The sequence below is a fragment of the Typopeltis vanoorti genome, chromosome 25 (genome assembly GCF_054136105.1).
Source record: "Typopeltis vanoorti isolate ZY-2024b chromosome 25, IOZ_Tvanoo_1.0, whole genome shotgun sequence".
In the NCBI taxonomy this organism is placed as follows: Eukaryota; Metazoa; Arthropoda; class Arachnida; order Uropygi; family Thelyphonidae; genus Typopeltis; species Typopeltis vanoorti.
Window position 1 is genome coordinate 34284368 of NC_143573.1, and position 25161 is coordinate 34309528.

Consider the following 25161-nt stretch of genomic DNA (forward strand, 5'->3'; position numbering starts at 1 on the left):
TACTGGGAGTAGTTCATTTTTCACAGCATTGTGAGAAGTGGAATATTACTACTTCCCACATATCTGTGGAAAGTAGTAACATTCTATGAGATTCACTGGTCCATCTGGTTGTATTTTTATAATATATTAATTCTTGTTACCTCAAACCGAGAATATTCATATACATCACTTTAAAAAGTGATTTTTAAATAGAATTATTAAATAAAGTCACATTGCTTGTGGTTAGGGGGGAGCGGGGGGGGAATAAACATCGATTGTTGAATACAAAAACCAGTATATGTATTCAGATATTCTCACTTACACGATAAAGAAATAAATAAAATCGTTCGAAACTATCACAAAAAAAGTCCATGTAATATGGAAACCGGCAGCAGCATTGGCCATGTAGGCACAATAAAATGATTAATAGTTTTTTATCTAGATTTCAATTTATATTAACAATATTTGAGTATTGTTACTGATATGGTTTATTATTTTAATGTAGGCATTGTTGGCCAGTGACTTATCTCTTTGCGTGTGTTTCCTTATCCGATGTTCACCCAAGGTTATCGTGAAATATCCGGTTCGTGTTTTGTTATCAGAGCGATATCTCTAAGTCTATTCGCGTACAAAATTAACAAAATACATTTATTTTAGAATGTCAACCGATGATATATGAGTATGTTTGAATCGTTTAGATATTTCTTTACGTTTTTCCACGAAAAATTCAGTTTATCAAAGTCGCAGTCAGAAACAAATGGTAAGTTTGACGACAACCTGTCATAAAGACGGCTTCTCTGTAAAGCATAGTTGTTCTACAGGGAAGTCATACAAATGCATGACAGCTTATGATTGTGGTTATATTGTATACTGCTAAGAAGAAAAAAAAGCAAAAAAAGAGGCGATACTTACTTGACAAAATAATCTGCCAGAGCATATTCCGTAACAGCCAACATAATTCGCACTCGTGTACCAACTACGTAAAGCTATTTACTAAACAAGATTCTTGTGTACAGCGTAGAATGTTTATTTAATCCTGGTAAGGGAAAAACCCATGTGGACATCTCTAGTATTCTGGTCGGGACATTCCAAGGGCTGTCACCATAGCTACTCACGCGGAAACAGGATCAAGTAAGTCCGCCGCTCAACACACAACTGTAGGCAACTACACTAGATGGGGGTCAGAATTCACCGTAAGGGGGATGGTTGTCGTCTCAATACCTTCCACGTCCGAATTCCTTGTGACTTTTGGCTGAGTACATGCCGGGAGTGAAGATCTGCTGTCAGTCGAACGGGCCCGTTGCTCCCGCAGCGAGCAAGAGTGTGCGTGTGTGTGTATGTATGTGTGTGGAAACTGTGGTGTATGGAGGCCGTCGGAATCACGTGAGAGCTGTCGTCTACCCTCTCCCTTTCGCGTCCGCTTAGCAGCGCGCGCGCTCCGAACTTCGATAGGGAGTAAGTGTCTTCCGCACTACGGCAGCTGTGATCTTAAACTGCGCGTGCTCTATGTTTTCTTTTCTTTTTTTTTTTTGGACTGTGTGTATGTTTGTGTGTGAGTGTGTATGGCGAGCTACTAGGAATTAGGTAACTGCACGGGACAAGTTCACCCCCATCCTCATCCCAACTCTCCGCCTAAACGATGTCAAGAGAACCCCACAAGCCAGGAGTGATTGAGAAAACGCAGCCAAGTTTGCTTAGAAATATTCCACTGTTTAAAAGTGGTCGTTTAGAAAAGCGAAGAGTGAAAGTCAAAATTTATGCAAATTGATAGCGAGTGAACTGAAACAAAAGGTTAGTATTTGATATGATATTTTCTTTCGTTTTCGGATTTTTTTTCGTTCTATTTTCTGTCATGCAACTACAAATGAATTCATAAATATAACATTAGCAAATTGATTACATCTTCCTTTATCCTTTTTCTTTCTCTTCCTGTCATTTTTTTCTTCTTTCTCATATAGATTTAATTTTTTAAAAAGGTCTTAGACTTCTGTTGAATTAGAGAACCCTGTTCAATCGACCAGTTTTCTATTCGCTTGCTTTTTTGTTCGATATTAGCAGCACGCGTCACTCAGTCTAGCAATATCGTGTTTCACAGCATGCATTGGTTGAGTGGCGTCAGTCAGAATGAAAACACGATTTACACTAAGGAGCACGCGTGACGAGTGAGGACATTAACACTGAGCAGTGAAAACAGGAATTCAAGTCAGTCTAAATATTCAGCTGTAAATGAATAAAACGAAGAAATAGCTACACATCAACCAACGTCGAACTTTAACAGCAATTTCATTGATCATTTCTTAAAGAAAAGTAAACTTTATCCTATTTTTCATATCATAAAATAAAACATTATTTGTGTTTATTAACATTTCAATATAGGATTACTTCATTTTCTTTTATTATATGAATTTAGAAAAAAAAATTAATACACTGTCGATATCTATAAAAACTTGTTCGATAGTTTCATTAAATATGACTTTATTACTTATTTAATTGACTAATTTTAAATCGTTTATCATTATAATTTCTTTTAAATTAATAGTAAACATATTTTATACATAATTTGCTAAATAGTGCATTAAATTTCCAAATTTGTTTTTAAATTTCTAAAATATATTTTATACACCATTAAATATTGTGCATCACAATAATATAAAGTTATGAAAATTAATTCCATTATTTATTTATATTTATTTTGCTGTTAAAGTATATATTAAAACCTATTTAAAAAATTTCCATATTACAAAAAAGTAATTTTATTTAATTTTAATAACAATAGCAGCATCTTTCATTTGTTTTATTTAAAGATATTATAAAGAATTGAATTTAAAGATAGATACTCTATTGGAAAGATAAGACGATACGTAAATACTTGTAGTTTTTCATATTTGCAACATCAACAAAATGTTGTGACTTTTTGGCAATTTATCGCTCTATTATAAACAGCGTATAATAAAAATTATGGAATGATCAGAATTCAGTCTAGTTTGGATTCAACAACTGGCATTTCGTATTATTTCCCCATTTTGAAACTGTTGTCTGAATGAAGGTGGCGCTTTCCTAAACAAAACATCTCTCCGTAATATTTGAGACCTTGAAAAGCTTTTTGGCATAATTTCCGAAAGTTAAAGTCAACAGGAATGTGAAAACCATTTAATATACAGTCAGGTCCTTCAGTTTACAAAATCCATATTTAAAGAACTTAACTTCATAAGCACGTTGAGACGTCCATTAAATCCATTGATTTGTTAACTGAGAAACGCATTGATTTATCTTTAGACTTTGCTTCAGCAGCAATACGATTAATTTTCTCGATGATTATCGCGCTTAATGACAACTGTAATTTAACAAATCACTGCTAAGATATTTAAAAACATGTAGTTATGTGCAGTTTATTGAAACAATGTGTTTAAGCCCATAAACTGAAACGTATTGTACAATCAATGTTTTGACTTATTTAGGTGAATATTATAGGGATAATTAGTTTTTTATGAGGCTCGCTTCAATCAATAGTACTTTGTAGTGTGGGCAGACTAAAGATTTTTTTCTACTTTTTTTAATTAATTTTATTCGTAGTTTGGATTTTTTTATTTATTTTCCATAGTCCGGAAATGAAAAGTAATAGAGGCAATGGAAAAGTAATTCATCTCTCTCTCTCTCTCTCTCTCTCTCTCTCTCTCTCTCTCTTTTAAAGAGATTCCCAAATATCCATGCCTACGGCGTGGTCGAATTAGCATCCTGTTGATTGGAAAGCAGATACACTAACCTCTCGGGTAACCAGACTGAAGGAGTAACAACGTATAAACTAACTGTATTCAAAGCATTGTTGTTAACGGTCCATCTATTGAAAAACACGATTAATGCGTAAATTATATTTCTGCTGTATATATGCATTACTAACTTGTATGACCAATCACAGGTCTGCCAGTTCAATACACTGTACTCAGTGGTAAAATATTTTTACCGCTTTAACACGCAGGAAGCATAGGCTATAAATAGACTGTAAATTCTCTTTGGGTAACAGTGCATGCGTTCAAGTGTGTGAGGTAATGGGAAAAGACCGTGGTTTAAATGAGCGTACGAGCTACGCGGGCTAGTAAGAGTGGGAAACTGTCGCTTCAACGTGTAACGCTAAGGTAAATATCGAGCAAATTTTAGGTGCATTAGAACGAGAAGGAGTTTTTCAGAAGAATACACGGCCAGCAAATCCGATGGAAATACAGAGATTCATCTTGTTCATCTGCAGTCGGATACCTGTGGAGTGTTCCTATGACTTCGTGGATTTTAGCATATCGAGGATGGTCTTTTCTCTCACAGTGGTCCAGCCTGCCAGTAGGTCGGTATTTCTTCATTCTTATTGTATACAAAAAAACCCACTCTTTTCTCTATTTTTTTTCTATACAGGAAGATAAATTAAACAACAAAATCCAATGTGTGTGTGTGTGGCTGAACTGATAAGGAACTTCGAACATCGTTTATAATGTTTAAATCTCTGAAAATACGGTGGTTGGAAGCGAGTTATCATTGCTTACTTAACATAAAATATTTCAGAGTTAGATGTTTTAATTTGGATATTCTTCTCTACTGTTAGCGAGAATGAAATCTTTATTTTCTTATTAGATGAACATTCCACTGATTTTAATGATGAGCACGCAAGCGACCTCTATCGATGAAGCTAAGAACTACACTTAACCGAAACTAATTTTAGCATGAAAAAAATATCAATGTCAGAAATCTTTAACATTAGGAAGACAGTAACGAATGAACGAAGAGGGAAAAAATCGTTTTAGTGAAATTATCTATTTTCAGTAGGCGATCATTGTAGGGAATTCGCATCACGTGTGAGGTTTACATTTCTCTCACTCTGTTATTTCCCTAATTAGACACGTGACTTGCGTATGTGAGTCCTCTTTTAATAGAAAAGAGTTGTTAGGTAAAAATGAAGTCCACTTTGCGCACTCAAGGAAAATCAGATTAATAATTATAATTAAACCTGTAATTGGAACTTACCCCAACGTCTGTCTGCCTCTCCTAGTCTATTAGTCACTTATCATCACGCGTCCGCCCTTACTACAAATGGAACCCAAATTTTGTAAACGGTGCCAAAGATTTCTGGCAGTAATCGGGATAATAGCTCAAATAACAACGTAGCACACGTTATAATTAAACAGGCCCATTACGTTTTATGGTATGTAAAGAAAAGTAGACTTCGTGTCTGTTTTATGAGATAATAGGGGTTTGTTATAATATTTAAATTGTGCATCAACTGCTGCCTACTGAAATAGGTTTGGACCAGCATTTCCATCAGATTCTAAGCCTTTACCTGCGCACTGCTACAGTCAGATTCATACAAACTTATCCAATCGTAGGTGATATGCGTATTTTACTTCTGGATATGGAAAACATAAAGTCGATTTGCTTACATCTACGAGTATTTAATCAACGTATTTTCAGAATAATTAGTTATACAAATTCAAAATAATCCTGCAGTTCTAAGTGTCTAATTCCTGCGACAGATATAAACGTAATATTTCGTATTGCATTGCAGTTTTTATTTATTTATTTTGCGTGCCATCTTCCTGTTTTCTATATAAAAACAGGAAACAGGAAACAACAGCATACGTTTCGGAATCTAATCGAATTTTAAAAAATGACTTCATTCTCCCACTATTCCTGTGAGTCTACTTCTGTAATCCTCTTACGGCTGAGCCTATTTTATCTCGAGGATTTCAAAATACACCCAAAGCGATCACACAAAGCGTTTCTCAGAAGACTTTGTAACCCAAGTACTTATCGATCAAGAGTTCTCTGGTTTGACTATCGATCTCTTCTAGAGCTTAAAGTGGAATGAACTTCTCGAAATCCACATCGGACACTTCTCTGTGGAAATGATCATCTTAATGCTTTATTAAGAGGAGGAGACTGCACACCTCACTGCATGATTTTGGAATCTGGTGTAAGATGAAATGATCGATTCTTCTCCAGTGTAACTTCGGCTTCGCTTCTTCCTACTTTGAAATTCAAATGTTGCTCGAACATCTGTTTAATTCCATTATTTAGAGAGGATTTTACGGAAGAGTCGTCAAAATATATTAAACGTCTCCATGCATTATGCATGCTTTGCTGGAAATGAGCTTGCTTAACATCACATTGTCGAAAAGGTAGACTGCCAGCAAATATGATACTCTATTCACTGGCACCAATAGCTAACTTAAATCACTTCTATTTTATTAAAGAACTAAAATAATGTGATTTTTATTTTGAAATATAGCAAGAATTGCTAAAAATTTCTTAAGATAACACAAACATTTAATACACACCTTTAAATATTTGTAATATATAAGTTACTTATACTTACTAATTTATGTTTCGTTTGATTTTCTTCTAAAGAGTGTAATCTATTTTTTATTCAGTTTATAGTTGATAAACCATATCTTTGTTAACAAAAACTGTCAATATGGAAATGAGTGTGAAATCATAGAATTCTTCGTTGATTCTATTTTTTTTTTCAGGTAAATAAATACGAATATATATTCTTCTACTTATTTAGGAGAATGTGCATTACACCACTAAATGAATAATTCTGTTTTTTTCAGCACATTTCTTCCAGTTATTTTTTATGATTGTAGAAGAGTTAAAATTCCTACATTTCTAGATTTAACTTTAAAAGAAGTTTAGAATCGAACTGTTGGTTTACCTATCATGAACTTTTACAGATCGGAGCACTTAAGTTTATCTTCTTACCAAACAGCGTTTATTTTATTTAACAACACTGTAGGAAGACAGTTAAATAGCAAATAAAAGCTACTATGGACCGCCATATATTTCAGTCGTAAAACAAACTAGAGTGAGTTATTTCAGCGACAGCGTTTACTATGAAAGAGTCTCTTGTGTAATACTACTAGCAACAGACACTTAGAACTTAACCTAGTTTACATCTATTTTGCTAAACTAGACATCCGTTCATACGTATGAGTGTACATAAGAATACACCGTAAGAATAAAGTGCATTTCCCTCTTTTCCACAACTTTTATCGGATATAAACCGACTACAGCAAAGAAAAACCCAAGTGTGGAATGTTAGAACCATTTAAAATGTGTGAAAGATCGTTGACAGGGTGTCATAAGGGATCCAAAAGCTCTGAGACAAAATACACTAGAACTGCGTTCAACAAAGCGTGATCACAAAACTAATATAATAATTATTTAGTAAAATAAAGAGCCAATAGGCTTCAGTTCGGCGATGCAAAATTATATAAATCAACTGGATATTAAATTCAGCATTATTTCAAAGCCGAATGTAGAAACTATGAAATTTGGTTTTGAAATAATGCTGGATTTAATACATCTATCAATTTGCATTGATAAATGAGTGCCACCTCTTGTAAAATTATTCGCATGATAAGATAACGAGAGAGAGAGAGAGAGAGAGAGAGAGAGAGAGAGAGAGAGATGTTAAGTAAAGTTCCATTTCTGAGTTAAAGGTGATTACTTTTCTACTCCTTTCTGTTAAAATGCGTAGACAAAATTGTAACGAAATTCCTCTCACACACGAAGAACATAAAGAGCAGTCTCTATTAAGAAAGAAATAAGAAATCACAATCTTAGTTTTCTGTCATCCTCAGGAAATCGATGTTCTTTCGTGTAACGTGATAGACAAGGATTACTGGAGGCAGTAAAACAGATGTGGTCGCATAAGATGAGAGAGACAGAGAGAGAGAGGCGGTGAAGGAGGAAATGTGACTCACTTTGAAACTATGAGCTTCAGGTAATGACCACTGACGGATGAGACAAAAAAATCGTTCTTTTTATTTTTCGCGTGTGACATGTAGTGAATCAACTTCTCTTAGATGACACAAGGGTATACGTTATCGGCTTTCAAAGGACATGGAAAAATGAACGAACTACTCGAAGGTCCCTAGATGGACACCGATATCATTCTTCAGTGCCAACCATTTTTTTATGTGATTGCCATTAGGGGGCGATAAAATCTTGAAGTACTGCAGTTCTGTGGTATGACTAATGACACGAACTTCGATTTCAAATTAATCAACCAACATAAAAAGGTATTTGTGAGACACAAATTTTGCTACTCATAAGTTTTTCTAAATATGATGGACTCTGATATCTAACTAGTTTTGTCGCTAAAGCATCGAAAGGGTGGATCAGATTATAGAGTAATATCAAGTACCGACTTGTATCGAAATTGGACGATTATGCATCTTTGATAGAACTCATATAAGAAGTCTGCGAGAAAAAAAAAAAAAAAAAAAAAACAGAATGAGTCGTTTGTCTGTTGTGCGGATCGAATTAGCGTTACTATCTGTTCATTTTGCTTGTAAAGCCAAAGGACGTACTCGGCATAGAAAAAAATTATTAATTTTTACGCTGTTAAAAGTAGATGCAAAATAAACTGTTAAAATCAGGTGCAGTTTATAGGAGAAGCATTTCGTGGATGTAAATTAGTTTTTAAGTTTAGAATTCCATTTCCACAAAACATTTCCTGTTAAGTAAACGATATAACAAAAAAATTAAAATAAGACCACAACTTATTATAAAAAAAAATTAAAGTGTTTGATTGGCCTTTCGGTGTTAAAATATTTTACTGCTTATAACTGATTTATAGAATAATATAAAATACATTAAAAGGATTACAGTAATATTTTAGCCAATACTTTTCTTTTTAATAATTAGAAGGATAATTAAGATACGTCTGTCATTTTTTGATCCATATTCAAATGATAATTATATTTAGCCAATGTTTTAAGCACAATAAAATCCAATTTGTCAATAACAAATATTATAAAGATAAGAGGAAAAAATTTGGATTTTATTGTGTATAACACTAATTATAATTCACTTTTCTGTTAGTGTTGGCATGAAAATGTGATTATTAAATATTATCATTAATTTTTATATAGTACACAATTTTTATTGTCCTGTCCTGTATAAGCGAAGGCATAATTATTTAAAGAAAAAGAAGTGACTGTATTTAACCCTGCGGAGGTCGCGGTTGAAAAAATTGCAGCGTAGGTCGCGTGTATCTGAGAGATACATTCATAACTAGTATGTGCTAAAATGCGATGAAACTTAAAAACAAAACACTGCAATTATAATACATGATGGTTTGTTTATTTTCAGTTACAGTCTAGAAATTATTGAGCAAAGAAACAAAGAAAAAAAAAGCTAAACCAATACTATGCTGACATCGGAGGTCGCGGTATCTCTCAGATACAATTTACTATGAAATCACTCACCTTTACATAACACGTGTTCAACCAAAACTGACCGCATAAACAGTGTGGAATATCACTCGTAATATATGCATGCACAGCTACTCATGACCTCCAAGCTATACACTGGATATGTGTAAGAATATTTATATTAAACAATTGGTTTGTATCTCTCAGATCAGCCGCGACCTCTGCAGGGTTAATATCATAAATTAGTTTTCGCGAGCCAAGACACGTACATATGTTAGATAAATAAACACGGATGGTTGTTATTTGCAATTAACGTCCACAGCGACTAAGGCTATAACACGGTGGTGTATTATTTGTCCATCAACTGCTTGTGTTAGCCAATTTGCCTTTTTCAGGGATGAAACTCTCGGTAGATTAAATGATGGAGAGAATATGAGAGCGAAAACATGAATATCAACGAACGTCAGAAAAGTTTAAGAGGAAACATAAATAATAAATGGCAGAAATATATGGGATTATTAAGCACACTTCCTACATAATAAAAGGAAAGATCTGATTTGACTTTCTTCATTCATGTCTTTTCTTACTGAAATTTTCTCAGAATCGTTCGCTTAAAATTGGACAAAGAATAATCATGTATAAGACGTGATGAAATATTGACTCCAAGCGACGTCTAAGAGACGGAGTGCACAAATTAATATTTAGTGAATGTGGATAGTTGTAGAGAATGCAAACATTAGATTTGCATGCATGTGCATATATGGAACGTATTAATAAGTTCCATATATGCAGATACATTAGAAAATTCAGGTGGACGATTTTCCAAAATAATAAAAAAAAGGTAGAGAAAGTGCTGGTATAATATTATATAATCAAGAAAGGATGGTGGAAATATGCAAATTTGGATGAAACGGAATCTTTGTAACAGGAAGAGTAATGATTTGGTCCAGACGGAGGATCATTAATCAACCTCGTCATTCTCGATAGAATAAGAGTTTTTGGAGACACGAGAACAGTACCCTACCGTTTGGAGAAGTCGAGTTTTTTAAGCGTTAGCAGCAGTAGTTCAGAATTAAAATGAACATTGGAAAGAAATAGAAATCCAAACATTTTAAATGCCGAGTAGATATGCTTAGGATATCTTTATGGGTAAAAATAAATAAAATAAATTTATGAATTAACCGAAAACGAAAGGGTTGATTTTTAGATATAATCGAATATTGGAATGGTGATATTATTTAGCGAGAAATAAATTCTTTAAGATTTTCGTTTTCTTATGTTTTCATCACTAAAGAATAATTTTGAGATCAATACTTAAGGTGATGTAGTTTTATAAATTCAAAGTTTTTTTTAATTAAGAAAGGTAAGTAAATTGATTGTCGCTATTAAATCAGTTTGAATTTAAAGACATCTAAAGAAGGTCCTAATCAAGAGGAAGGAGAAGGAAGAAGGGATGAAACGATGAAGAAAGTACTGTAGCATTAGTTGCAAATTTGAAGAATAAAACTCCTTTTTATCAGAAGATGAATATGCAGTTGAAAACATCTCGAGAAAGAAATTGCTTTTAACATGAAAATGGTCACACCCTGAAAACATAACTCTGTTACACGGTAAAATGCTTTCCCTACATCTATAATATCTCGAAATTCCTTCGCCATTACAAAAATTAGATTAATATTAATATTTAAGAAAAAAAAGGTTGAAAATGATTCAGTTGTCGCAGATCTGACAAACTTTAAAAAATAGATTAAGAAATTTTATCTAGCGATCAGTGACAGGAGATTCTAAGCTCGAATTCTCCAACGTACGATATCATTGATAACTTGTGCATCAATACTACATTACGACAAAAAATAAACACTGTGTAATCGAAAAAAAAAACTATGAATGATGGTTTGTATTAGAAATAATGGTTTGAAGACTAAATAGCTAAATGGACATCATTCAGCTTGGAATAAATTTAAAATTGAGAGGAACATGAATTGGAAGTGATGAATTTTTGGACACACTTAACACATTCATCACATAGCTACTTCGATATTACCTCCTCTGTATAAACGTATACCTTTTATTCATTCGTACTTGCTAGAAGTGTGTCAGAGAGCTTGCTTATGAGATGATACCTAAGACTCCTACAGTGTTATTACCAGTAGGTTGTTATTGTTAGCAGGGATAATAGCATGATCCATCAGGCTACCAGTCTCGGGGATAATGTTTAAAAGTTGTGTTTGAAAACGAGAAAAATGCTAGAAGTCTGCATACTGCCGGTCATAAACCAAAAACATTGGATAATGCGTGATAGAAAAAGTCCATGTGGGAAACCAGGTCAACATATAACTACATCTACTTCATAAAATGAAATAATAAAGTTGCACTTTGTAAAACTGTTTTTTTTTTCGAGGTATGAGATCAGTGGTAACCAAAAGGTGCAATGATTTAAACAAGACCTAAATAATGTTCGTTTAAAATTCGGAATGAAATACAAAAAAAAAAAAGTTTTATTTACGATCCCATTTGATCTACAACATTATCTTAATCATAGCAAACAGACTAAGTCACTGCCAAACGTTCTGGAAGATTATCACAGCAAACCCATCAGTAGAATGATCAACTCTCACCGCGACCATAGGGTATCAGTTAGAACTGTAGAGTCACGCTAGTTTGAATTCAGTCTGTGTTTAACCAACTGAAAGTTAGTCGATTAGTAGATATTTCCTTGGCTACGTGTGTATCAGTTCATCTGTTGTTTTCGTTTTCCAACCAGCTCGGGTTTGATATGTTCTCTATCATTTCAATGTAAAATTTATAGTTGGGTTCGAAGTATACAATTTTCCTGCGATAATTTTGAATCGGTTTTCTACCTACGTGTCCTACATCACAACATTAGAGATCAATGGAAAATGAAATGTGGCCAAAAGTAGGTTGTTGCAAGCATCAAAACTGTACAGTTAAGTTGTTCACGATTTATTTATTAGTATGGGGTTCCGCCCTCTGTCTTCCCCGTCCCTTTGGAGGGGGAAGGTTCAGCCCCCACTCCAAAGTCTTGAGTCATGATATATATATATATATATATATATATATATCTTGTGACTAAGTCCGTATGTGTTGACACGATCCCTATGGTATTCAAGGATCCTTCTGGCAGCTCAACTGTAACAAAGTATTTGAGCTTGCTATTATTAAGAATATTTAGTATAACCTTATTTTAATAACTAAGATCGTATTTTAAAAAAATCAATATACTATCAAATTTCACGAATCAAATTAGCTCAAAACTGGAAAGATTAAAAAAATCGTAAAGTAAGGAGGGAAAAAATTCCCCATAAGAAAATACAACGGCGAATTTTATTCTAAATTATCATTTATCAAATGCGTATATAAAAAAATGGCAAACAATCATCAGAACAACGAAAAATTCAGGTGCAGTATTTTTCTCATAAAATATCTTCACAAGTTTGTCATTATTAGTTGTGTTGGTTCGATGTGGCTTAACTTCTCCCAGTAGTTAGAAACAAAACAAAGGGACGTATAAGACCCCTTGATCGACCGTGGTCCAACTGCCAACCAAAATTTATCCTTCTATCTATATATAGCTGAAGAGAAGATCAAATATACGGAAAGCATCGCTGAGTACATCCGAAGTAAATGAATGATACTATTAGTTTGGTCAATAGGTATATACTTCAGAAAACCATACAATCTGGAAATGGTAACGAATGCGCGCGCGTGTGTGTGTGTGTGTGTGATTCATTTATCCCGTCACCTCACCTTTTCCACCCCCTCCAATCTTTTTGTATCCCTTTGAACGAAATGTCAATACTAAAGCCCCGCTCACTACTCTGTCGGACGAATTGCCCATGATGAAATCGCCTATCCCACCCTCCCATCGTCTATTTGGAGACAGCACACACTTCCAAGAAGATAGATGGACGATCGATAAAAGAGGGAATACAAGACGCGCGAGACAAAAAAAAAGCAAGAAATAATCGCGTGGTTGATGTATTTGTTGGGGGAAAACTCGTCGAAGCAAAACGAATTCAGTGCGATTGGCTTAATATACACTAAACCTACAATTACGGGATTTTTGTGACCCTTTTGCCGAGGGGTGAACACCTGCAAGGAAAAAGAGTTCCACTTCTCTGATTCATCGGAGAGTGTGAACGATGTCTTTGAAGAGCACAAGATGAGTTAAGATCCTCCTTTCATTGTCTGCAAGACGACACTCCGCTCTCGCAGATAATGCGAGATATAGTAAGACCGTGACGACTTAATATCGTCAGGTCCTCTTTGCACCTGATTGATCCAAGAATTTATTCTCTTAACGCAACTGGCGAGTTGCATTAGTTGCTGGTGACGTCATTGATCTGTTGTAACTACGAGATATGCTTGAATCTTCACTGGCAGGTCCACATCCATTTCTATTTTCTTAAAAGCACCTTCTGATACTGTAGCACAGTTGTTACTGGTTACTGATGACGTCATGGGGGATACTGTAACCCTAAATCGATGGTCATAACATCCATTCCAATTTTTCTATTAAATTAACCTCATTTATATGTGAAAAATCTTCCAGAGAAACCCGTTTTCTGTTTTTAATGGTAAGTTTGTTATCGGAGTATTAATGTGACCAGATATTCTTGTTAATTGGGAAGGTCAGCTAATTAATCTTTTAAAAAGAGGATTAAAAGTGAAGTACGCTTATCAGAAAAGTACTTCTTATGATATTCTTTTATTTATTCTTCTTATCTTGCTTATGCAGCTCTGGTTCTTAAGTGATTGATAGAAGATTATCCTGAGACTCCCCCTCCTCTGGTATAACCTGACTTTCATCACTCTCCAATAAATAAAAAAACATCATTTCGCTCAGAGGTCAATAAGGATTTTCTTCGCTGAAATTAAATTTATAATCCTTACCTTGTAAAACGCATTTATGCAGCTTGTAGAAATTACTGAATCACTGTTTAGCAATCTTACTGTTCAATACCAGACAGCTGCAAAATTCCGCGTGCTAGCTGTCTGAAAGTAAGTATGAAATAACACTTTTTGCTATTTAAACATTTTCATTGTTTCGGAGTGAAGAAAGATACGCAGCTAATTTTACAATCTTTTTTTTTAGTTTCTGATAATGACGCTGTACTATCCAGTATGAGAACAGCATAAGTTGCATGCCACAATGGCATAGGTGAATTAGAATACGATTCCGGTAAAGTAAAACTTATCAAAAATAATCATAAAAAGCTAACGTTTCTGTAAAACCAAGAAAACACATTTTATTACGACGATAAATAAGGAAAAAATAGAAATTCTTCATTCTTTATTTTATTGTCGTGAATAACATTTGAAATACTATAGCTGAAGGCCAAAAACATCAAACCACAAAATTATGAGGTGTTTGTTGCATCCTTATGGCAACATCTCTAGGCTTCAAATCGCTAAATCTCGAATGAATATTCGTCTTTGGCTTTGTATACAGAAGCTTTCTTTTGCAATATCGATGGTTGTTATTCCTACAGGATGAAATGCAAACGTTACAGGTGGTTCGGTTGATATCAAAATGCTTGTTCAACACAACACAACACAGCATCGGATACTTTATGATTAAAGGGGAAAAAATCAATACAAAAAAATACATATCTATGCTGAAATGCTATTAAAAATGAGCACGCCATTCTGTACTAAATGACCATATCGATTAGAGTAAACAAGAAAATTATGGAAGTCATTCTGGACTGCGTCTGGTAAACACGCAAATAGATTGCTCAAGAGGTCGCTGATGTCGAAACCTCAAGAAATGTAGTTAATTTTATATACTCTGTTATATTTTCCTCATTTCACTTCCCAAATGTTGTTTATTTCCTGTCTGTGTTAATCAATCATTGCAAACAAGTTTTTTTCTTTTCCCATATTCATAATACAATCCGGATCTATAAACCTCGGTCTTCAAGTGAGAGATGGAATTATAATTATGTACAGTTATGTTTTATACCTGTATATGGTTTTCAAATTGACATTGAAAGAATATTATGGAATATTCTTTCAATATCACTCGAAACGTGGTTTTATTAGGGAAGGGGGGGGGGGGGGGGGGATCATCCTTAAATGTACTTTTCTTTAGCACATTTTACCTACTTCCACCCTTTTCATTGAAAGCAGCCGAGCTCCTTTTTCATCTCTATTACAGAAGTATTAACAAAATACTGAAAGGTGAATTTCATGACAGTACATGAAGTTTTATTTTAAAATTGCTATCTAAATTTATATTTTTATACTTTGTTAAAGATAATCCAACCTCCAGCATTATTAAAGTGTGACATTTAAAAGTTAGCCCAAAATTAGTGTTACAAGTCGACATCATTTTTTGTCCTAATTGTCAGCTAATCTCCTCGAAAACCGAATATGTTTCTTTTCAGGCTTTCATATCCTGAAGATATCCCAAATGAATTTCATCAGATAATGTTCAGAATCACGATGGAGATAATTATAACACACAATGTATCACAAAAGTGTGAAACAACGCTATCTATCATTTAGAAGCTTAGGATTGACCACCTTGAAAAGCTTATTCTTAATAATAAAAAATCTGGGGTGTTCTCATTCTTCCCACTGCTCATCAAAAAGATACAGTGGAGATGTTCAGGGTTGCGTTGGATCATTTGTAAATTATTACCGAAACAGTTAAACCTATGAAGCCAAAGTATTAAACCAATTAACTGAGTGTATCATTCTTGAGTTTGCGGAAGAAAAATCCAAGTTTTTCGATAGCTATATTGTCATCTGAACATGTCTAAAGAAAGAATAACACTGATAAAAGACACAGTTTCAGTTGTTCAAGACATCCCTTATGTCTTGCAATACCAAGGTTAGTTGGTTTAGGATGTATCAAAACAACTAAGGAGATATTGTACGCCCACATATCGAAGAACCGACTTTGGCAATGTGCCAAGAATACTCAATTCATGCTGAAGGGGAGAAAGAAATAAAGGATGTATGGATTCGTCATCAACACGCGAAGTCACGTGCTTTATACATGAATTTTTCCAACTGTTGTACAAGCAAAATAGTTACCACTTTAAAAACTATGTTCATAAAAAAAAAGAAAAAGATAATTTTACTACGTGTAATAATAAACAACTCATCCCACAAGTCGGATTGATTACCCTAATATCGGAATGGATTCTCCTTCTTCTGACATGCACAGAAGTGTCGAAGGTTCTCGCATCTGTGGGCTTACAGTAAAGCATATGATTTGTGTCTGTAAATAATTTTTGTTCTCTGGCTGGTTACATGTAATGATGCGTGAATTGTTCTTAAGAATGCTGCTCTCGGGCCATGGACTCGGCACTAGATCCAGGCCTATCCATCCAAACGACATCTTTGTTACTGACTGCGTTAAGGCACTGACAGAGCGGCTGGAAGAAATTATGGCATGAGCTTTTTTTTTAGTCACTGAACACTTTTCACCTCACAATATACTTACGTAACACGGAGATAGTCCTTACGGCACAGTGCACACATGGGAAGATGTGTCCATGCCAGCATATTAATAACCAAAAAGAAACGTTACAGATTGAAATCATACAAAAGTAATGTGCATTACAAATAAGAAACATTTATTTCTTTTTATGTTATTTTATTATTAATTACGATTTTTTGGAAGGTCACATGTCTGGTGTTCGGTAGAAACACAGTTTGGGAAACGCTGCTCTACTGGATCAGTGCAAAAATGTTTGTAGTTCAATCAACAAAAGATAAACATTAACTAATATTGTAGTTCAACAATTCATACATAGTCCTAAGTACCATTCACTTGTTCTTTAGGTTAAATGAAAAAGTTAGCAAAGATAACCAAGAAGTAAGAATTACAAATTCATTTCGTAATTGTAGAGATTCCAATTTCCTTTGGCCTTATTCTATCATGAACTGATATTTCTCATCTCGTGGCTTTAGAAGAGATAGTACAGATGTTTACTGATTCTCATGGAGAAGAGCAGGCCCTCTAATTAATCCAAAGGACCACGCATGAGATTTTAGCCTGTGCAAAGTGTTCACTTGTGTTATTGCATTGTTTTGTTAATCATATCCTACTTTAGGTATAATAATTGCTGTTTTCGTTCATGTATTATTTTCCATTGTATTTATACTGTTTTAAATTTGTATTTGTAGCAACTTCTGTATACTTAAGTGCTGCGGAAAATATAAGCCTAATATCAGACTTTTGTTTTTATTTATCAGCTTCAGTATCGCAGTTCTCGCTAATGATGACAGATTTACAGAAGTCTTGTGGCCAGTAGATTTTCGAGTTGCATCCCACATACGTCCACGTCAAAATATCATTTAGATGTAATACTTAATAGATCACGTGACCAAGTATTTTGCATATACGCCACATAAGTGACGTTTACGTACAACAGCATGAAGGTATCTAATTTAGTGGCGGGTATGTGTACACAATACTGATACAAGATAAGATATTAAAGATATCCTTTAATACCCTGTATTCCCAACGGGGGGGAAGAGAGTTCCTTTTTCCCTAACCAATTCTTTGAAGCCAGGAGGTTAGTCTCCATCCTTCAGACTTCACAGATAGTGAGCTCAAGCTATCCATGAACCATGGAAGCGAGTATAAAAGAGAACTTCCGCCCTCTAGTGGTTCTAAACACGTATTGTTTGTAACAGTGTAAGTTCTACGGTCCATTCTTTGAGATGCAGAATAGAAAAAGTGTTAGCTTATTTCTTATATCTGAACTCTTAAAACAACCCAAATCTTAGGTGCAACTAATCCTTGTTTATGATAAATGCATAATTTTAATTATTGAATTAAAGTTGACCCAGAAGTATTTCAAGAGGCTCAACCATATTTAGTCGACCTGGTTGGCCAGGGGTTAGCGTATCTGCTCTCCAGTCAATAGACCGCGGGTTCAAATTACGCAGGAGGTATGGATATTTGTGATTGTCCTACTAACTCTTTGTGGAAAGGGTATCTACGACTCTACCACTTGTAGAAGGCTTCACTCATAAACCTTCAACCATATTTCATCATAGAATGATGAAATATGGTTGCTAGCTAGTTTGTTTTCCGCACACAACATTCAACACAAAACGTCATGTTTTTTTCCGCGGATAAAACATGACACAAAATGTCATCAACATTTCCGCGGAAATGTTGATGACGTTTGAAATTACTGACAAAGAAACCAATGTAATGAGGTCAGTGTAATTAATGTCAGTTAATTGCGTGTGTTCTTCTGGCCAGGTTACCTGTTTTGATGGATGAAAAAGCCAATTTTCTGGAAGGGGTAGGGGAATCTTTCATTTGCGTATGAAACCGACAAATTCGTCTTCATTTGAAAACACTTTATAAATATTCTTGGAGTTCTAAAGGTGATTTGAACCCAGGCCAAACTAACGGGCATCTCACTGAGTGAGAAGAAAGATTTCTGCCTTCAGTCGGACAAGTGAGTTCCGCTTCATATGAAACTTCATAAGTCCAAGTTTAACGATAGATCTTTCAAGTTGGTATTGGCAGAACACGTTCTACGAGGATACGGAAAATTTCTTTGGAAATAATAACAAAGAATGATATTTTTCCAAAGAGTTAAATGATATTTTCACTGTTAAATTTTTCTTTTTAATTTTTTTATATTTTATTTCTTTTTATTTTATTATACTTTAAGTATAATAAATTGAGAACGATTCTTGATACGGACTTTATTTTGTCACAGATGAATGCGAGTCATATTTTGGGTGGCATCGCTTTTTTTTCGACATAGTTGTCGGAGATGTTTATTCCGTGTCAATTTGCTTGATAGCAGATGAATTTTCGGGTATCGAGTAACTTTTAACTAAGAAACTACAGCGAACTATTAATCTAAGGCAAAAGTCGCGTGCTAACAAAGTAGATCATCGTTAATTTAAAAAGATGGAAATCATTGGGTGCAAGATCGGGATCTTCATGTTCCGAAAACTCTCAGTTGTAACAATAAAATCACTCACGTGTGATATTGACAGTGTGTGTGTGGCATGGCGTTATGATGTTGTCTTCATTCACGCAGACATTTGCTGGCTGTAACTACAGTAGTGTTAAACATTCCAGTTTTTTAGAAAAACGGGAATTTATCTTTTTCACAAAGAGGTGATGGGAAGATTGCTTCTTACAGTGGTTGATAATGAATTTCTTCGTTCGTGTACGATACCCCTAACCTAGAAAAGCAGATCACGCTGCCATACCTTTAAGTATATTTCCATCGTCTGCCATCTTACGACTAATGCCATCTCGCGGTGGTATGAGAAAAAAGACAATACAAATTTCCTCTTCGCCTATTCCAGTTTACCTGTTTTGGTGTACTGTAACGTTTTTTTTTTAAACTCCTTCGAGTGAGACATTGACCTTACTTTGCGTGCAGGCTCGATGACCATCCTTTGCATGCGACTATTTTTTTTTTCGTTTATACCACAAAATAAAAATGCATCACGAACCTATCATTTTATCCCTGTGTTTTTTTCCCTTTAAATAAATATATTTCCAGAAAGAATAATTGTAACAGGCAGACAAGTCAAGATTCTGTCCGTTTCAGATTTGACAGTCGACCCAGATCAAAAGAGGGTCAAAACTGGTTAAAGGTTTAACCAGTACAGTATATATTAAAGTTTTAGTTTATGTAATCTTAGCAAATGGCTTATTGCCGGAGAGCGTCTCTCGATCAGTAGTGGTAGTGAAGACCCAGTTTCAATTCTCTTTTCTACAAGACATGAGAAATGTTTAGCAGCTTCTCGTCTGTATTTTAATTGATCCACCTCCTCCCTCCCCCCCACACACACTTTCACGTATACAGAAAGAGAGAGTGAGAAATAACCAATGAGTATGCAAACAATAAGCATAATAAATTCACCTCCAAGTTACTAAGATATGTTTTTCAATCACATGGAATTGCAATTTTTTAATCGATACCTTTCGTCATTTTTTAGCCCTGCACACTCTTTTTCTTTCTTTTTGTTGTCTTTCTCTTTGTCATGTGACAAAGAGAAAGACAACAGCAACAACATTACTGGCGTGGTCAGCGAAACATAAAATGCTGCAACTTCAACTTTATTTATCTAATTTTTTATTAGGTGTATACTTCTATTTAGCAAAATTAAAAAGAAAATCTGAAATTTATCAATTTATTCAAAATATATTTTATTTTATTACATTTTATTTGTTTTTATTAAAAAATAATTTCTTTATTTTTATTCATAAAATAAAAATAAAGTTCCTAATTAAACAATAATATTTTAAACTCATTAAATCATCTTTCTATTATAAATAATATTTCAAAAATTGTTAAAGTTAGTTTAAAAAACATCTTAAATTTTACCAACAAAAAAGACAGAAAAAAAAAAAAGAAAAACCTCTCCATAATCTACCCTTAAACAACCTAGATATTTGTCTTAAGGGCTTTACTCTCGTCATGTTTTATTGCAGTTAATAAAAAGTTAACAAACGAGATTTAACTATAAGTCGGTGCTTCTGACGAGTCTAGGAAAGATATTTTGTTCTTAAATATACTGAAGGAAAGAAAAATATAAACAGATCCTAAAACCTCATAGGAAATAAATTATTATTGCAAAATTATAAAGATTACTTTTGACAGTTATAAGCATTCTTGGAAGAGGATGTAGCGAAATAATGATCAAAGACAAAGCTGCTACTGCAATTCAAGTCCCGATGTTCCTGTGCAAGCACTTATTTGGTTATCCGAGATGCTCAGATTTTTCGGATAACTGAAGAGGTCGAGAAAGAGGGAACGCAATGCTAATGATCATCTTTCAGGAGACTTTAGAGAAAGAAATGCATTCTATTCATTGGAGTAATATGGTGGTCTTTTGAGAAGACGTGAACATTTTGCAACCGACGAAATGATTAACTACAAAAAAAAAAAAAAAAACGACGCTAAATGAAAAAGTAAATGGTTAATACAGAGGAATCGATTTACGATATTTCTTCTTTTCTACCATCCTCAAAACTCATCCATGAGGCCAATGCGCTATATATTCCATGGCCTTTTGCGTATAGAATTACTCTACTTAGCTTACGTTTCCAGGCGTGATAAATATAAGAATATTAACACCTACCGGCCACTGAATTAGAAACTTATGTTGGGCCTTCTTTAGCCATAATTACAGCACATATGCAGCTTGGCATAGATTCCACAAGGTGTTGGACTACATCCACGTCTACAGCATACCAGCATACGTTCACAAGACAGTTCTTTAACTGGCTCAGATTTGACGGACGAGACTTTGCTCCAGCATCTGTTTTTTCTGACATGTCCCATACATTCGCAATGGGATTCAGATCTGGACTTTGTGGTGGCCAGGAAAGATGGTGGAAGTCAACATTGCAGGATGGAGTTGATCGGCAACAATGTTCAAATATTTCTTGGAGGAAACCTGTCCATCCAGCAATATCAGGGGACCCGTTCTGTACGAAAAGAACATGCCTATACCATGAAGCCATCTCTAGAACTTTCAGTTGTGTTTACAAGGCAAGCTGGGTTCATTGCTTCATGAGGCTCCTGCCAGTCTTTCAGTGTCCAGTCACTGCGTTTCTAACACCGCTGTAAACGAACTTTCATGTTTCTCGCAGAAATTAGTGATTTCCATATTGGCATTTAACTGCCAAAATCTTCTAAAATTCCCTGCGAATAGTTCGGTGAATTGGTCGGGAACAGCCTTCATTAAATCTTTCGGTCAACTGTTGCACACAGGAAGTTTTGTTTGTCCGTAAGCCTTCTCTTTAGGACCACAGTTAGGCCTCTAAGACAAGTAATGTGGGTTATTTTTCCACTGATTAAACACGGATATCTCTCCTTTGCGAAACCAGTCATTTAAAAATCATGGCTCCTGCTAGATGGGCATCCATAATAAGCCCTTTAACGAACTCCGAAAGATCCTTTGTTTTCTCATTGTGATCAATATTATTGACAATTATTGACCGGAAGCATGATTAAATAGTTCCCTGGAACACTAGATGACCCACGTGACCAATTATTTTGCATATACGCTGCGTAAGTGACATTTACGTACATCAGCATAAAGATTTCTAATTCACTAGTCCGTACGTGTAGTAGCACCAGAATTTTTAACGTAACGTTTACGAAGCCATTGTGAGTTTTCTCACAATATAAAGACAAATAAGATTAATTGCTTGTCATGGTGTCATAATTATGATAATTACGAAAAGTAAAAAAAAAAAAAAATTAAAATTAAGACTGGCACATCTAGCATGCCACAGCATCTCTAAAATCATAGAAACTGTCCGTAATTAAGGAAATAAAGAAACCGGTGAACTTTTAACTTGCTGTAATTATTGCAAAAATGCCATGCAATTAAAAACATAGCTGATTTCTTAGCAAGGTTTCTGTTTGATCAGATCAACTGTTCACTTACATTGGATGCTTGAAGTAAAATGGGATTTCAGTCTTAGGTTATTAGGTTAGAACGTAAAAAGATAGAACTATCCACCATCAACAAATTTCTCATCCCATTCAATACTTTCAACAATAAATCGAATTCATTATCGAAAAAATCCAACAAACGCTAACATTACTTCGTCTTCCTTATAATATACGGCATAATTTCTTCGAGCTCTGAAGGAGTGTCACTTGAGTATCGCCATCATCATCAGCAACCCCACTAACACCAAAGATTGGGGAAAAAATACGATTAATAAAGAGAAACCGAACAGTACCGGGTTTAGGGAAAGTAACCATAACTCAATCACACTACGAGCAAATAAAAAAAAAGCATATATTCCAAGCTAGGGGTGTTTTTGCAAACCTATCATGTAGAAAAACTTGCTTAGAAGATAAGATTTGTTGGCATATAAGAGAAAGGAATAGTATATAAATTATAATAATATCCATGCACTTTACAAATTTAATATCATTCCACTGCTTTTAGTTTCAAAAGATAAGAATGTTTTCTTTGTTTTTAAAACAGCATTCTATTTGTCGAGATATTCGTAAAGAAATTGGATTATTTTTATATTTGCCACTAGATGGCAGTGTAATGAAAAGTCAGCTTGTGAACTATTCAAAAGTTGATAAATTTGAAAACGTTGATATGCTATAATAGTTGCTATTTGTTTGTATATTGATGTGTTCAAGTCGAGAATTTGATACCTATTAATAATTGTGATAAAATAATCTTGTTAAAATGTAGTAATTTACTGTAATAAGCATTAAAGTTTCCTAAATAATAGCAAAATTTGTGGCTTGATTTTTATTGAAAATATTCTCTCCTACACTTTTAGAAATAAGATCTAATTCTGTTTTTCTGTCGCATAGCGTCCTGTGACGGTAGATGGCAGCACCATACACTGCATTCATATTACGAAAACATCTTTGCTATGTCTGATAACTTAGGGACGTTTGTCACGTAAGCACAACAGTCGGGCAGGTTCGGGTTCAAATCTAGAATTCTAATTCTTTCGAAAGTGCAGAAAAAAAAAAGTGAGACTCAAACAAGAGAATTCACTTGTAGGACAGTCATGAAAAGCGGAATCAACACTGTTGATCTAATAATATTATGACGTCATGAGAATGATTTAGTAAACGAGCACGCGCATGCGCTTTTAAATAGAAACACCTACGAATTGTATGCACTTGGCGCGTACACACAACACACGATTTTGGATACGAAGGATACATCATTGTTTAGAGGAGCAATCCAAACAATGAACGTCACGTGGCTATTTGCGAACAGAGGAAGTAAATTACCGTGTTGTCAAAAATATTGAAACCCTAACAGAAGTACGCATGATGCAAAGAAAGTTTCATTATGCCGATGGGGTCCAAAACCAATTAAAATGGCTCAAGGAGTCACTTTAATTCCAACTTTCACTGTGACAAGAGAATTTAGCTCAGCAATGGTTGTAGTGATGTTTAATCTACAAAAACTGGACGAACGGAAAAAGGGTAATTTGGATCGTTCGCAATCTCTTTTGATTGGTGAAATCTGAATTCGGATGGAAAGGAGGCCAACCTCACTGGTAGAACTCAAACAAGTACTGTGTGAACAGTTCGCACTATTCCTTATAAAGCTTGTCAATATAACTTCAGAAATAAAGTAAATCTTACAATACGCTTTGAGAAAAAGGCTAAAAGACTACCCCATGGGACTAGATAATGTTGACTTTTATTTTAAACGTACATTATAAGAGATTGCTAGAAGTGTTATATTTTATTGTCTCGAGTGTATGCCTTTTTGTTACGGGTACAAAGTCATTTAATTCTGTAGTGACTATATCGCCTACCTTTATTTTTCTAGTAACGAGTATGGCTATGGTTCTTGGCTACACACATTGTACAGATCCTTCTCGTGTTCTTTATTCTTAAGTATTTTCTTTAAACTATCATTCTCTATATTACCATTTTTAGAACAGTAGTGCATCGTATTATATTTTTAATATAGGTATAGTCCAACCATAGAAGGGAGAGCCGTCGTTGGCAGACTGCCAAGAAGAGTCCATTCATTTTGAAGGGGAGAAACAAATAAGGCGATGAACGAATTGGTCACCAACACGCGAAATCACGTGCTTTATACGTAAAATTTTCCAACTGTTATACAAGCAAAATAGTTACCATTTTAAAAACTACAATGTTCATAAAAGAGAAGTTAATTTTCCGACGTGTAATAAACAACTCATCCCACAAAACGCATTGACTACCCTATTATCGGAATGGATTCTCCTTTTTGTGACATGCGCAGAAGTGTCGAAGGGTCTCGTATCTATGGGGGTACTATAGTTACTTTTTACTATCCTCCATTGTTATTTGTCTGGCTATAATACTTGTCTTACATTACTGTCGTGTTATCTTACCATGTGTGATACTTCTTCAGTCTTAATAAATCTCGATTTCAATATTTTGGATCTTCGTCTGTGTTCTTTGCATGTTCTGATATTTTTGTACAATGATTCTAGTTCACTATGTTGCCAAAA

The 25161-nt window shown here is 34.5% G+C and overlaps 1 protein-coding gene and 1 long non-coding RNA gene across 6 annotated transcripts in view; one reads left to right on the forward strand and one right to left on the reverse strand.

The window, feature by feature from the left end:
* Nucleotides 1–25161, reverse strand: part of LOC150092644 (potassium voltage-gated channel protein Shaker-like) — a 709278-nt gene that overhangs the window by 581993 nt on the left and 102124 nt on the right. For 3 of the 5 annotated variants that reach the window (XM_090414383.1, XM_090414380.1, XM_090414382.1), the window contains exon 1: nt 892–1381. The exons of the other annotated variants lie outside the window; for them this stretch is intronic. In XM_090414383.1, coding sequence (XP_090270509.1) covers nt 892–935 — 44 coding nt within the window. In that variant the 5' untranslated portion in view covers nt 936–1381. Of the gene's footprint in view, nt 1–891; nt 1382–25161 lie in introns of those variants that run through there. 5 annotated transcript variants of the gene reach the window in all.
* LOC150092645 (uncharacterized) overlaps nt 1–25161 on the forward strand; it is a 405687-nt gene that overhangs the window by 205905 nt on the left and 174621 nt on the right. The gene's annotated exons all lie outside the window — the stretch shown is intronic.